The sequence below is a fragment of the Canis lupus genome, chromosome 1 (assembly GCF_011100685.1).
Source record: "Canis lupus familiaris isolate Mischka breed German Shepherd chromosome 1, alternate assembly UU_Cfam_GSD_1.0, whole genome shotgun sequence".
Taxonomy (NCBI): domain Eukaryota; kingdom Metazoa; phylum Chordata; class Mammalia; order Carnivora; family Canidae; genus Canis; species Canis lupus.
This window is the reverse complement of record NC_049222.1, coordinates 105,898,317-105,914,496: the sequence shown is the minus strand read 5'-3', so window position 1 is coordinate 105,914,496 and position 16,180 is coordinate 105,898,317. Positions and strand designations below refer to the sequence as shown.

The window sequence follows — 16,180 nt, the reverse complement described above, 5'->3', positions numbered from 1 at the left end:
GGGGTTATCTAGGAAGACCACAAAAGTCTCAGGAATTGACATACTTTCACCTTGACAGATTAAAGATCTATTGAAGGTCAGAGCACGTAAGTTCTATCTGGGAACAGAAGAGAGACTAAGAATCTATTGCCTATAATCTAAAGTCCAGTATCTTAACACTCTTTAGAAGCCAAAGCAACTGAAAAAAGAAAGGCTATTGTCTGTGACATTCTGAATGACACACGGTAATAATCTTTAACCATTGTCACAGGTTGCTATAATTCTCCAACAACATACCTGAGTATAGATTCTTCTGAGTAGAACCTAGTAGCTGCCACCCTTCCCAGGTTAAGTTCACAGATACATCTTTAAATGATGTTAATCCCTATAACACATTGTTCTTCAGTTTGTGAGAATCATTACTGATGTGAAACAGACCTCTAAGTGTATGTACTGGTTGTTTTTACCATAACTTACAAAGGCTATGACTTTGTGTAATAGTTTTCATTATTCATTATGGAAAGTAAAATGCCATTAAATCTGTATTCCCATATTATAAGATGTGTCAAATCAACATGTTGTAAGTTATACATCAAATATATTTCAATTTAAACACTCTATTGCAATCGTATGCTTAATTATCAACTAATCCAATAAATTAGAAGTTTCTGAAAGGTATGCCCATTAAATCCTATAGGTAATGTATCCCTGAAATAGAAATATCTGAAAAATATATTTTGAAAAATTTTGTTTTGTTTAAAGATACTTTTAATATCTACATAAAAGATAGAGAACTATGTACTAATATAAAAACACAGCAATTATTGACCCTCAAGGTGATTTTATCTTTTTTCCCCAACTAAATCCTACCACCTTTCATTTATTTCTATTGAGGTATGATTGATATACATTCATTTCAGGTGTGCAACATAATGATTTGTAATATATTTGTAAGATGACTGCCACAGTAAGTCTAGTTAGCATTCATCACCGTACATAGTTACAGGGAAACATGTATCAACAGAAAGAACATAGAATCAGACATAAAATGACTGTACATGAGTAATTATCAGCACAGGATTATTAATATTTTTTAACATAATGAGAGATAAGATACCCAAGAATATGTGGAAGGAATGAAATATTTTTAAAATTTTTATTTATTCATTTGAGAGAGAGAGAGAGAGCTTGCATGCATGAGCAGAGGGAAGGGTGGAGTCAGAGGGAGAAGCAGACTTCCCTCTGAGTGGGGAGCCCAATGTGGATCTCAGTCCCCAGGACTTCAAGATCATGACCTGAGCTGAAGGCAGATACTTACTTAACCTACTGAGCCATTTGGGAGCCCCAGAAAGAATGAAATATTAAAATGACCATTCTGGGGCACCTGGCTGGCTCAGTCATTAGAACACATGACTCTTAAAAAAAAAAAAAAAAAGAAAAAAGAAAAAAAAAAAAAAGAACACAGGACTCTTAATCTCAGGGTTGTGAGTTTCAGCCCCATATTGGGTGTGGAAATTTATTAAAAATGAAATCTTTAGGGCAGCCCTGGTGGCTCAGCGGTTTAGCGCCACCTTCAGTCTAGGTCGTAATCCTGGAGACCAAGGATGGAGTCCCATGTCAGGCTCCCTGCATGGAGCCTGCTTCTCCCCTCTGCCTGTGTCTCTGCCTGTGTCTCTGCCTCTCTCTGTGTGTCTCTCATGAATAAATAAAATCTTAAAATAAATAAATAAAATCTTTAAAATTAAAAAAAAGACCATTCAGATGTATATAAACCAGTAGAAAATTTAAAAAGTAAAGCACTGCTGACCCTTGAATAATTGGGGATTAGGGACACCAACCCCCTTAGCAGCTGAAAATCTACATATAACTTTTGACTCCCCCAAAACTACTAATAGCCTACTGTCAACCAGAAGCCTAGCTAAAAACAGTTGACTGACACATATTTTATGTGTTTTATATACCGTAGCCTTACAATAAACTAACCTAGAGAAAAGAAAAGTTATTGAGAAAAATCACAAGAGAAAATACATTTATAGTACTGTATTTACTGAAAAAAAAATAAATCCAGGTGGACCCATTCAGTTCAGACTCACGTTATTCAAGGGTAAACTATATAGTTAATCATCATTATTTGCAGATTTTTAAAAAAGATTTTATTTATTCATGACAGACACAGAGAGAGAGAGAGAGAGGCAGAGACACAGGCAGAAGGAAAAGCAGGCTCCATGCCGGGAGCCCACGTGGGATTCAATCCTGGGACTCCAGGACCGCGCCCTGGGCCAAAGGCAGGCGCCAAACTGCTGAGCCACCCAGGGATTCCCTAAAAGTTTATTTAAGTATTCTCTACACCAAATGTGGGGCTCAGACTCACAACCCCCAGATCAAGAATACCATGCTCTTCCAACTGAGGCAGCCGGGAGCCCCTATTCACAGATTTGATTATGAATTCACATACCTGCTAAAATTTCTTTGTACCCCCGAAATCAATAATCACAGCACTTTTTGTGAGCATTTGCTGGCAGCATTGAGTAGTTTGAGTCATGGGTAAATGGAGTTGCCCCACATGCATGCTCCCAGCTGAGTTTGAACAAAATGATATTCTTTCTGCCTTGTTTCCGCTCTCATACTGTAAACAAGTTTCCTTTTAATGGTCTATTTAGTGTCATTTTTTTTCCACATATTTATGGTTTTTGTTGGTGATTTGCTGTTTAAAATGGTCCCTAAGCATGGAGCTGAAGGGCTGTTTAATGTTCCTAAGTGCAAGACAGCAGTGATGTCCCTTATGGAGAAAATATATATGTTTGGCCATGAGTTATAATGCAGTTGGTCATGAGTTCTATATTAATAAATCAATATGTTAAATAAGGTATCTTTAAATATAAACACACACACAAAAAGCAAGGTTATGCATTGTTTGATGAAAATGTTGTACACAGGTTGCTCACAGGAATTTAACCCATATTTCCCCTAGGAGCAATGGTTCAATATTTGGTAATTTGTTTATGGTGACTTTACAGAATATAATTACTGTGAATAACAAGAATCAACTGTATATAGTAACTAAAATTGGAAACCTGATTGACAATTTAATAGCTGAACAGATATGGATGAAGAATTAGTATATTTGAAGAGAGACCTAAAAAAAAACCCAAATGCAAATAGATGAGCTACATAAAGGAGAGGGTAAGAAATATAGAGGTGAATTCTAAAATGTATGTGGATGTACAAAAGACTTAGAATATCCAAGGCAATGCTGAAGAAGAAAAGAGGACAGCATAACTCTAACAGATTTCAAGACTTAAAATGTAAAAACCTATAGTAATTAAGATAGTGTAATATTATTAGTAAAAGGATAGTAAATACAACAATGGAACAAAATACAAAGATCCCCAAACATTGATAAATTGATGAATATGATAAATTATTATCAGGCATGACTGATCTTTACAATTCTGCCTTCAACTCAGGTCATGATCTTGAAGTTCTGGGGACTGAGATCCACATTGGGCTCCCCACTCAGAGGGAAGTCTGCTTCTCCCTCTGACTCCACCCTTCCCTCTGCTCATGCATGCAGGCTCTCTCTCTCTCTCTCTCTCAAATGAATAAATAAAAATTTAAAGATGCCAACGTAATTCAGTTGGGGGGGGGGAATAGTCTTCAATAAACTGTACTAGCTCAACTGGATAACTATATTGGAGAGGGCAAGATTTTCACCCTCATTTAACACATACCCAAAAGTAAATTCAAGATAGGTTACAGGTCTAAATATAAAGTAGGGGCACACGGCTGGCTCAGTTGATAAGCATGCAACCCATGATCTCAGGGTTGTGAGTTTGAGCCCCACATTGGGTGTAGAGATTACTAAAACAAAAACAAAAATACTTTTTAAAAAAGAAAAAATAAACAAACAGTAAGGTATTTAAATTTCTAAGGTAAAACTTAAAGACTACACTGATTATTATGGGATATGCAAAGATTTCATAAACAAAATGCAAAAAGCACTAACTAGGAAGGAAAATATTGATAAATTGATGAATATTGATAAATTATTATCAGGCATGACTGATCTTTACAATTCTCACAATCATGATCCACTCGAAAAATAACATTCTGAGTGTGCTTGTCAGTTATACTGATAAGGTCTACATAACATAAATACAGCCTACCAGTGGCTATAGGTAAAGCTGTCACTTTAATTACTCATATCAGAGAGAGAGAAAGGTGTAAAATCAATTACCTAATTGTCACTTTACAAGGCTAGGAGGAAAAACAGCAAAAAAAAAAAAAAAAAAAAAAAAAAAAACCTAAACATGCTAAAAAATCAATAGTAAATGGATACACAAGAAAATCAAAAAGATTACTAAAATTTGTAAAGCCACAGGAAGACTTATTAACAACAACAACAACAACAACAAAAAAGAAGACAAAAACAAAGTGATGAAAAACTAATCAACACTACAAATCCTAAAGACACGAAAAAAAACAATATGGTATTTATCTTTAAATGACAAAGTACATTTTAGGTACATCATAGTGAAAACTGCTGGAAACCAAAGATAAATCTTGAAAACAGCCAGAGGGAAACAGAAGGCACATTATATTCATGGAAAGAGTAATAGGAATGATTTCTGGCTTCTAACCAGAAATAATTCCAGCAGGCTGGAAGATACTATAATCTCATCTTTAAAGTGATAACCAAACAAAAAAGCATAGGGAAAATATTATTTTTTTAAATACTGATTGATAGATTCATTCATTCATGAGAGACACAGAGAGAGAGAGGCAGAGACACAGGCTGAGGGAGAAGCAGGTTCCCTGCAAGAAGCCTGATGGGACTCCATCCTGGATCCTGGGATCATGTCCTGAGCCAAAGGCAGACGCTCAACCGCTGAGCCACCCGGCATCCCAGGGAAAATATTATTTAAAAATTAGTATAAAATAGGAGCATCTGGCTAGCTCAGTCGGTTAAGTGTCTGCCTTCAGCTTAGGTCATGATCACAGGACCCTGGGATCTAGCTGGTGGGTCTCCCTGCTCAGTGAGGAGTCTGCTTCTTCCTCCCCTCTGCCCCTCCCCCAGCTGTGCTCTCTCTCTCAAATAAATAAAACCTTTAAAAAATTAGCATGAAAAACATTTTTCACTACTAGAAGTCCAACACACTACACATTACACAGAGTCACTTGAAATAAACACATTTTTATTTATTATTTTTAAAAGTTTACTAACTTATTACTAATCTCTACACCCAACATGGGTCTCAAACTCATGACCCTGAGATCAAGAGTCACATGATCTTCTGACTGGGCAGCCAGGCACTCCAAGACATTTTTAAATAAACAAAATCTGAGAGAATTCATTCCTGAAAAACCTATGCAGAGAAATCATAAAGGATGTTTTCAGGCTGAAGGAAAATTATGCTAGTTGAAAACTCAGATCAGCAGAAAGTAGTGAACACCAAAAATGGTAAATAATGGGATATTTATAAGGTTTTTATTCTTTTCATTTTCCTTAAAGGGGAAATTGTTTAGAACAGAGGTCTATAGGCCAAATCTGTCTCCTTGTCTACTTCTGTAAATTAAGTTTTATTGGAACATAGCCACATCCATTTATTTACACATCTATGAATGCTTTCACTATAGAACAGATTATTGAACAGATTTTTTTTTTTTTAAGATTTTGTTTGAGAGAGAGCACAAGTGGTGGGGAGGGGAAGAGGGTGGACAGAGAGAACCAGACTCTCTGTCGAGCAGGGAGCTGGAGTTTGGAGCCCAGGATCCAGAGTCCAACGCAGGGCTCAATCCCAGGACCTGAGAATCATGACCTGAGCTGAAGGCAGACGCTTAATCGACTGAGCCACCCAGGCACCCCGCTGAAAGGATTCGATATAGACTGTATGGCCAGCCAAGCCGAAAATATTTACTATCTGGCCCTTTACTGCCTAAGAATGAAATTAGTAACACTGTAAGGTGGATTTATAACAATAAAAAACTAAAAAGTGGGACAATAGTAGCTCAAAGACAGGAATTATATTGCCATTAGGTTATTACATTTTTGGAAGTATAAAGTAGACTGCAAGAATTACAAGTGTGAAGTAGGAAAGGTAAAGTGTCATGTATGAAATGATTAGTGGAAAACAGCACAAGATCAGTTCTAAGTCAACCTTGATGAATTAAAGACGTTACACTGTGAGCTCTATAGTAACCACTAAAATAATAACAATAAAATCAATAATAATAATGAAAACAAGATATACTATTCAGCATAGTCTGCCCTTGAGACACTAAAATTCACCATTCCATGTGCAAAATGCACTTTTCCCTTAAGACTAAGAATGAGACAACTGTCTACTCCCACACTCTCCATCATATTAGAGGATCTCACAGTGCAAGAAAGAAAGAAAAAACAAGAAAAATAATAGGCTTAAAGATCAGAAAAAAATATTGTTGCTATTTGCAGACAACAGGATCATGTATAAAGAAAACCCAAGAAAGCCTACAGAAAACTACTAAGACTTATGGATGAATTTACCAAATTCAGAAGACAAAAGGTCAAAATATTTTAAAAAATCAGTTATATTTCTGTACTAGCAAACAATTGAAAAATAAAATTAAAATTGTATTAGTAAAAATAGCAAAATAAGCCCTTAATACCCAAGAATAAATCAAATAAAAGATGTACAAAATTGCTATGATGAAAAACACAAAACATTACTGAATAAAAGAATATCCAAACAAAAGAAAAACTGCATCACGTTCATGGATGAAAAGGCTCAACCATTAATTGTATTTTTTACCAACATAGATTTAATATAATCACTACTACCAAAGTTACAGAAGGCATTTTTATTTTTTTATTTTTTTAAAATTTTTAAAAATTTATTTATGATAGTCACAGAGAGAGAGATAGAGAGAGAGAGAGAGAGAGGCAGAAGCAGGCTCCATGCACCAGGAACACGACATGGGATTCGATCCCAGGTCTCCAGGATCGCGCCCTGGGCCAAAGGCAGGCACTAAACCGCTGCGCCACCCAGGGATCCCCAGAAGACATTTTTAAAACAAACAAACAAAAAAAAAACAAGCTAATTTTCACATTTATATGGATAAACAAAGGATGCAAAAAAGCCAAAATAATATTGAAGTAGAAGAACACAGTTGGAAAAGTTAATTACCTGATTTCAAGACTTAAGTTCCAGGGGATGCCTGGGTGGCTCAGCAGTTGGGTGCCTGCCTTGGGCTCAGGTAGTGATCCCGGGATCCAGAATCAAGTCCCAGATCAGGCTCCCTGCGAGGCACCTGCTTCCCCCTCTGCCTATGTCTCTGCGTCTCTCTGTCTGTGTCTCTCATGAATAAATACATAAATAAATAAATCTTTAAAAAAAAAAAAAACTTAAGTTCCAGGAAATAATTATTTCCTCTAGGGAGCTGGTCTAATTTCTCCTTATGAACAATACATATCACGTAACTTTCAGTGTTTCATCCATTATTTGCATTAGGTAGAATTCTAAAGATGCCTGCCCCTTAGTTGTTCAATCTAGATATTATGTTTGGAGATTTAATCAAGGCTACTTCTCAGCTGACTGTAAATAGGAAGATTAACTTGGACTATCAGGATGGGCACAATGTAATCACAAAAGCACTAGAAATAGAAGAGGAAGATGTATCAGGAAGGAGGTTGGAGAGACCAGAAGCATAAGAGGAATGCAACTGATTGCTGGAAGAGGACCGCATGTAAAGCACCAGAAGGAATATAGACAGCCTCCAGAAATAAAGATCAACCTGCAGCTGATAGAAAGTGAGGAAAGAGGGGGCTGGTCACAAGGGAATGAAGTCTACCAACAACGTGGGTAAGCTTGAAAGCAGTTTCTTCCCAGAGCCTTCCAGTAAAAACTCTGTGGACTCACATCTTAGATTTTAGTCTTATGAAATCCAGGGCAGGGGTGCCTGGGTGGCTCAGTTGGTTAAGCATCTGCCTTCAGCACAGGTCATGATCCCAGGGTCCTGGGATTAAGCTCTGAATCAGGTTCCTTGCTTGGTGGGGAGGCTGCTTCTTCCTCTCCCTCTCCCTGTAGTTCCCTCTGCTTATCCTGTCAAATTTTTAAAATCTTAAAAATATATATATCCAGGCAGAGAAATTAGCCAAGCCAATCCAGATTTCTGACGTAAAGAATGTGGAATAATAAATTTGCATTAAGTTGCTAAAAGTTCCTGAGAATTTGTTTTGGCGCCAAGAGAAAACTAACATATTACTGATACTGTAAACATTATAAACTATTTATAATTAAACTTAAATACGTCATACATTATGTATCTATTCACCTGTATTCATTTAGGCAAACTCAATGATCTACATTTCATTATTCTACCTTTGTCTTGATGTTGCTTTTATGACTTATTTTTCCTAAATTCTTAATTTAGAAATGTGTGTTTCCATTTGATAATTATTTTTATTTTTATTTATTTATTTATGATAGAGAGAGAGAGAGAGGGAGAGAGAGAGAGAGTCAGAGACAGGCAGAGGGAGAAGCAGGCTCCATGCACCGGGAGCCCGACGTGGGACTCGATCCCGAGTCTCCAGGATCGCGCCCTGGGCCAAAGGCAGGCGCTAAACCGCTGCGCCACCCAGGGATCCCATGATAATTATTTTTATAAGCCTCTGTAAACCCATGACAATGAAGGGCAAAACACAGAAACAAAAACCCACCAGGGCCTTAGTAATTTTCTTCTGTTCTTAGGAAATGGCTATCATTTTTTAGTCTACTGTCTTTTCTGGTTCTGAACATCTGACAAAATAGCTCTGATCGAGGATAAAGGAGATATTTCAATGAAAAGCTTTTAGTTTCAACAATTACTCAACATCCCTCTTTTCATGAAGGAAGAACTCTTCTTTGTCTTTCTTCTTATTTTTTAAGAGAGAGAGCATGTGAGTGCATGGGGTGGGGTGGGCAGAGGAAGAGGGAGAATCCCAAGCAGGCTTAATGCTCAGTGTGGAGCCTGAGTCGGAGCTCAATCTCACAATCCTGTGATCATGATCTGAGCCAAAATCAAGAGCTGGATACTCAACTGACTGAGCCAATCAGGTGCCCCATAAAGGATGAATTCTTTTTTTTTTTTTTCTTTTTTTTTTTTCAAGAAAATTTTATTTTTTATTTTTTTTTATTTTTTTTTTATTTTTTATTTATTTATGATAGTCACAGAGAGAGAGAGAGAGGCAGAGACACAGGCAGAGGGAGAAGCAGGCTCCATGCACCGGGAGCCCGATGTGGGACTCGATCCCGGGTCTCCAGGATCGCGTCCTGGGCCAAAGGCAGGCGTCAAACCGCTGCGCCACCCAGGGATCCCAGGATGAATTCTTCTTTTTTTTTTTTTAATTTTTATTTATTTATGATAGTCACACAGAGAGAGAGAGAGAGGCAGAGACACAGGCAGAGGGAGAAGCAGGCTCCATGCACCGGGAGCCCGACGTGGGATTCGATCCTGGGTCTCCAGGATCGTGCCCTGGGCCAAAGGCAGGCGCCAAACCACTGGCCACCCAGGGATCCCCCCAGGATGAATTCTTAAATGCACAAAGCTGGAGTTAGAAAAAGGAGCCCTCAGAGAGCCAACTAATCAGCTCACACACCAACTAGGAACTTCTAATCTTCTACCTTTACTCCTAAAACACAAAACACAGAGAAAGCCAAACCAGGAGCTACTGCTCCCTTGTACAGCACCAGGCAACTATGGGATACCTGATTCTGGACTTCTTAAGGTCTGGCAGGTTCTAAATTCTAGAGAGCCAAGTTCTAGACTGGAAATCAAGACCAAGTAGGTGGAATCTGTAAATCTGTACAGACTGTTGTAGGTTCTAAAGTATGTAAATCAAATTTCTTTCTGCCTAAATCACCTCCCTGTTTATAACAATACTATTGGAAAGTTGCTTGCTTAGTCCTCAAGGCACTGCATGGCAGACATTGTTCAAGAAATTTTCTGCTCGTGGTGACAGAACTGGTGAGGGGAGGTCAGGACAAGACACCCCTTAGAGCACACAGATACCCACAGTTTTTTCTGAGAACCAAGAGGGGAAGTGATGGGATAAGAGGCAGTCAGGTTCAGTAGGACCCACAATCAAATTCCTCTCCCTAGCTCCAAGACGGGGTCCATCTAGTCCCCTAGAGCAGGAGGAATGGGGACAAATGTCTCCCATAAAACAAAGTTGCTCTCTAAAGCCTGTCCAGGCACACAGCAGGACAAACCTACCAAGACCTGCCCTTGTCCACACTGAGCCACAGGATAAGCTTGGATTCGACCCACGGACAACCAATTCCCTCACATGCTCACATGCTACATAGAGAAACCATGGATGTCTTTGATAGGGTTCTGACAGGCACTCTCTTCACCAGCCACTTGAACTCAAGCAGAATTCTCATGTGAAGAAAAATAGACAAAAGCAGATGAACTGCATGTCCCAGAACCCCTGTAGCAACCAAACAGCCAAGGACCAGCCACTCACTAGAAAAACAATGTATCCCAAACTGTAATTCTCAGAAACCTGTGGTGTGGCACACATGCCTCAGTTCTCAGAAAAACCAGAGGGCCAAGACAGAAACCAAACTACACTCCAACTTGAGTTGGGCCTGGGTCCTCACTGATGGAAATTACCTCCTTCTGACCTCTTTTTGGGAGGCTGAACAACCTGGGATTGGTGGAACCAGTAACTAGACTGGGCCTCACCTACTCCTTTGCTCATGTGGAGAGAAACCCCACAGTAAATTATAATTTTTATCATCTACTTGATACAACTTTCTTGAGCATACAGAATATTTGTAATAGCTGTTTTTAACATCATTTTCTGTCACCTATGCCAATTCTGGGATTCTACTGACTTTTCTTCATGTTGCAGACCTGGTTAGGTTTTGAGTAGATGCCAGACATTGTGATTTTGACATTGTTGATTTTCTTGATGGATTGCTTTCTTTTCTTTAAATACTACTGGGTATAGGTCTGGGAAGCAATTAATTTACTTGGAAACAGTTTGGTTTTGTAGTGGTTTGCATTTATGCTTTGTCTGGTTCAGAGCAGCCGTTAGTCTAGAGCCAATTTGAGTGACCCACTGAGGCACTATTTTTATGAAGTTCCATTGTGATTTTCCAAATGTTGGGCTGGGGCAGGGAGGGGGTTCCATTCCAATGGGTGGAAACACAAATTACTTCCAACCTGTGCAAGTTCCAAGGATGGCTCTGCCTGTTCCTTTCCAGTAGTTCTTTCTCCAGCCGAGGGAGCTTCCTCACATATGTGTGATCACAACTTCAAATCATGTGGGGAATGTGCTACATCTGGGTGCAGCTCCTCTCTGTAACCTACCCCATAAATTTGAGCCACCTTAAATTCTCCAAACTCTAAACTCTCAATTCAGAGACTGCCAGAATCTGATTAGATTCTCCCTCCTATGCTGAATGGAAACTCTCTCCAGGCTGGAGGTAGTCATAAGGCTCTCTTCATTTGTTTCTTTTCTCTTGAGATAGCTATCCCGATCTCCCTATTGCCCAATGTCTGAAAACAGCCCACTCGTATTTTTTTGTTATTAATAAGAGTACATAAGCATTTGTTAAAAAAATTGTTGGAATTGGCTGTGAAGAATTCTGGTACTTAGGCACATTATGGAATATGCATTCTATACTCAGAATAGGATGTTAATTTATACAATTTCAGAATAGATACAAATACATTTGGCAGCATTTACAGCACATAAATCTCATGTTCCTTTAGGGCATTTATAAGTTATTTTACAGTGCTGATCATTTGATTTACATATTTCAAAAGTATTCCTTGCTGGTCACATATAATGACACAAGTGTTAAGATTCCCTGATTGTAGAAAAAAAGTTACTCCTTGTGCACACTTCCATAAATTTAATGGCTAGGTAGGAATTTACTATAGTATGAATTCTCTGAAATCTAATGTTTTTGTAGTAGATAGAATGATCTCCCAAAGATGTTCATGTCCTAATCCCCAGAACCTATAACTATGTTCCACTACACTGCAAAGGTCATTTAAAGTAAAAGATGCAATTAGGTATTCTAGGGCCATCTGACTTGTTTCTAGAGTTTCACATGCTCACAGAGGAATTGTGCCTCAGGACAAATTATATGCAGAGCCTCACCCAATGCTTGATTTAGAGCTTTTGAGCTCTTAGATTTTTTATATTTTTAAAAAAGATTTTATTTATTCATGAGAGACACAGAGAGAGGGGCAGAGACACACAGGCAGAGAAAGAAGCAGGCTCCACACAGGAGCCCCATGTGGGACTCAATCCCGGGACTCCAGGATCACGCCCTGGGCCGAAGGGAGGCGCTCAACTGCTGAGCCACCCAGGTGTCCCTGAGCTCTTAGATTTAGATGAGATTTTGGACTTGGATGGGATTGAGATGCTAGGAGAGAGTGAATATATTTTGCATGTGGTATGGACACAAATAATTGGATGCCAGAGAATGATCTGCAGTTGGCAGATAATACCCCCCCCCCAAAAAAAATGTCCACACCCTAATCTCCAGGACCTGTGAATATGTCACAGTATAAGGCAAGGGGGAATTAAGGTAGTAGGCAGAGTGATTTTAAGATAAGAAGGTTATCCTGATTATCTGGGTGGGCCCAATGTAGTCATACAGGTCTGTAAATGTAAGAAAGAGGTAGACATCAGTGCCAGAGTGATGGAAGAACTGATCAGCTATTGCTGACTTTGAAGGTGGAAGGGGTCTGCAAGCCACAAATTTAGGCAGCTTCTAGCAGATGGAAGGGCAAAGAAAAACGGGTTCTCCTAGAGCGTCCAAAATTAAATATAGCCCTGCCAACACCTTGTATTTAGTCCAGTGGGATGCCTTGTATTTAGTCCAGTGGGATGTATTTAGTCCAGACTTCAGACCCCCAGAGCTGTAATACATGTGAGTTGTTTTAAACCACCAAATTTATGGTTGTTACAGCAGCCTCTTATCACATTCATCATATTCATACATTTTTGCTACAGGATGCAATTCCTAGTCCCAAGATTTCATTTATTAGAAAAGTCCCAGATTCCCAAGGTATAAAATTGTGACATATTAGTTTGGCAATAGAATTCCCAACTTAGAATTTCCATCTTTTATTGTGTTCAGGGGTTTTCTCCTTCCTGTAAGTTCTTCCACATTTTACTAAAAATGTTGTCCATATTCGGTGTCTCTAGAGGTGTCTTTCTACACTTCTGTGATGTGATGAGGTAGAACTTATCATTGAAAACATTATCACATTCTTTCCTAATATTCTGGTCCTGTAGGAATTCTTTGATGCCAATGGAGTTATTACCTCCAGGAAAAGGCTTCCCTACAATAGCTGCATTTCTGCCCAGTGGGATTTCGTAGATATTTAATAAGTCTGAATTCTCACAGACTTATCCTCTACCATCAGTACAGCCATTGTCTATCCAAAATGAGCTCTGACATATAATGTGTGGAATATTCTTGCTAAAGGCTTTTCTATTATCAGATAAGTTATGGTATCAGAGATTTTCTTTCCTACACAATATCTGTAACATAAAAGACATAATTTATTACAGAAGGTGTCACATTCACTGCATTTGCAAGACTTATTCCCTGTGCAAATTCCTGACTATCTACTGAGGCCTGATTTCTTTGAAAAGGCTGTTCCACAAACATTACATTTCTATCCCCAAGGAACTCATGGAGGTTTAACAAGGGCTGAGTTCCCAAGGAAGGTATTTCCACAGGCACTGTGTTCATCTGGTTTTGTTCCTGTGCAAGTTCACTGATGTATAAAGAGCTGTGACTCCCTGAGGAAGGTTTCTCCACCTTCAGTGAATTTATAGCTTTCTCTCTTGTATGAGTTTTCTTGTGTTTAATGAGGACTGACATGTGGGCAAAGGCTTTGCCACATTCACTGCACACATATGGTCTCTCTCCAGTATGAGTCCGCTGATGCTGAATGAGCTTTGACTTGCTCCTGAAAGCTTTTTTGCACTCACTGCATTCATAAGGTTTCTCTCCCGTATGAATTCTCTGATGCTTGGTCAGATCTGACTTAAAAAAGAAAGTTCTTCCACATTCACTGCATTCATAAGGCTTCTCTCCTGTGTGAAGTCTCTGATGTGCAATGAGGTATGCCTTCTGGGAAAAGGCTTTCCCACACACGCTACATCCATAGAGTTTCTCCCCAGTGTGAGATCGCTGATGTCTATTGAGACGGCACTTTCGGCTGAATGCTTTGCCACACTCACTGCATCCATAGGGTTTCTCTCCTGTATGAGTTCTCTGATGTACCATAAGCTGTGACTTTCTGGAGAAGGCTTTTCCACATTCATTACATTCATGGGGTTTCTCTCCAGTGTGAGTTCTCTGGTGTTCAGTGAGCTGAATCTTCCTCATGAATGTTTTCCCACATTCACTGCATCTGTGAGGCTTCTCTCCTCTTTCAGTTCTCTGATGCCTAATGAGCTGTGCCTTCTTGGAGAAGCCTTTTCCGCACTCACTGCATTCATGTGGTTTCTCTTCTGTATAAGTTTTTTGATGTTCATTGAGCTTTGATTTAGAGCTACTGGGTTTAATGCATCCATGGCATTTAATTCTAGTAATGGTTGTATCCTGCTGGATGGAGACTGATGATTTCCCACATCTACCAAACTTATCAGAATTCTCTCCTGCATATCTTCTATTCTGGGTAACAAAACCTAAGTGTGATTTCAAACTTTTATAACATGAGCCAAACTTATTGTGTCTTTGTATTAAAGGAACAAGACTTTTGCATAAATCGAAATTATTTCCAAGTGCATAACTTTGCTGACATCTTTCCAAAGTTTTACTCCTGTTTTGGTTTTCTGGGTGCCACTGCATATGGTCAATCTCCCATATTTCTTCTAGGAAAAAGAAGAATGAAAACATCCATAATTTTAGGGGGAAAAATGTAAAAAAAAAAAAAAAAAAAAAAAAAAAAAAAAAAGCCATGGTTTGGGCTAGCTCTCTGTAAGATCCCAGTCTAAGAGAAATATACCCTGTGCTCTGTGCAAAAAAGACAGTATTATAAAACAGCAAAAGGAAAAACAGACTACTTCAGAAACAGCCTAGAATGAATAAATATAAGTTGGGATTCTTTCCAAATAGGACCTTGCAAAATGGTGACAGAAGTAAAAATAGAACCACACTGTGATTGGAACAGAACAAAAGAAGATAGAGGGGATGGATCCATTCATCCAACAAACACTGAATGTGCTGGTATTTGGGAATATACTACAATATGATATTTAAGCATTAGAATAATATTAGAATATCAAAATCAGAATAAATCAATGACACTAAGGTACCTTATATAATCTCTCTCTCTGGAGCTGTCATTCTAGTAACAAGAGAGAGAGCAAGATTGAGGGGGGAAAGAGCAGATCAACAAGTAACCAAAGAAAAAAATTACAGAATGTGCAAAATGGTATGTATATTGAAGGTGACAGAGCAGTGGTAGGTTAATCTTAGTTAAAATAGTTATCCACGGGGATCTCTGGGTGGCTCAGCAGTTTAGCACCTGTCTTCGGCTCAGGGTGTGATCCTGGAGTCCTAGAATCGAGTCCCTCATCGGGCTCCCAACATGGAGCCTGCTTCTCCCTCTGCCTGTGTCTCTGCCTTTCTCTCTCTCTGTGTATGTCTCTCATGAATAAATGAATACAATCTTTAAAAAAAAAAAAAAGCTATCCACGAGACAAGGAAAGTTAAGGTGACATCATAAGATAAGAATGAGCAAATGTTATGCAAATAACTTGATGAAGAACATCCTAAGAAGGAACAGCCAATGCAAAAACCGAAAGGCAGAAAAACTTAGGCATGATCAAGAAACATAAGAGAGGCTGATGTACCTGCATTGTCTTGAGCTTGAGTGAAGGGGAAATAGATAAGTTTCAAAAGGGAGGAAGAGGGATCCCTGGGTGGCGCAGCGGTTTGGCGCCTGCCTTTGGCCCAGGGCGCGATTCTGGAGACCCGGGATCGAATCCCGCATCAGGCTCCCGGTGCATGGAGCCTGCTTCTCCCTCTGCCTATGTCTCTGCCTCTCTCTCTCTCTCTGTTTTTATCATAAATAAATTAAAAAAATAAAAAAAAAAATACTTCCAAATTAAAAAAAAAAAAAAGGGAGGAAGAATTGAGAACATATAGATGATAGAGGAAGACTTTGTTAGAAATTAGATTTTAGCTAAGAGCAA

At 38.8% G+C, this 16,180-nt stretch overlaps 1 protein-coding gene across 8 annotated transcripts in view; it reads right to left on the bottom strand.

Moving 5' to 3' along the window:
- The window catches only part of LOC102155960 (zinc finger protein 577-like), a 40,727-nt gene that overhangs the window by 7,885 nt on the left and 16,662 nt on the right, over positions 1-16,180 (bottom strand). The window contains exon 6 of one of the 8 annotated variants that reach the window (XM_038527955.1): positions 11,625-14,854. The exons of the other annotated variants lie outside the window; for them this stretch is intronic. Coding sequence (XP_038383883.1) covers positions 13,500-14,854 — 1,355 coding nt within the window. The 3' untranslated portion in view covers positions 11,625-13,499. Of the gene's footprint in view, positions 1-11,624; positions 14,855-16,180 lie in introns of those variants that run through there. 8 annotated transcript variants of the gene reach the window in all.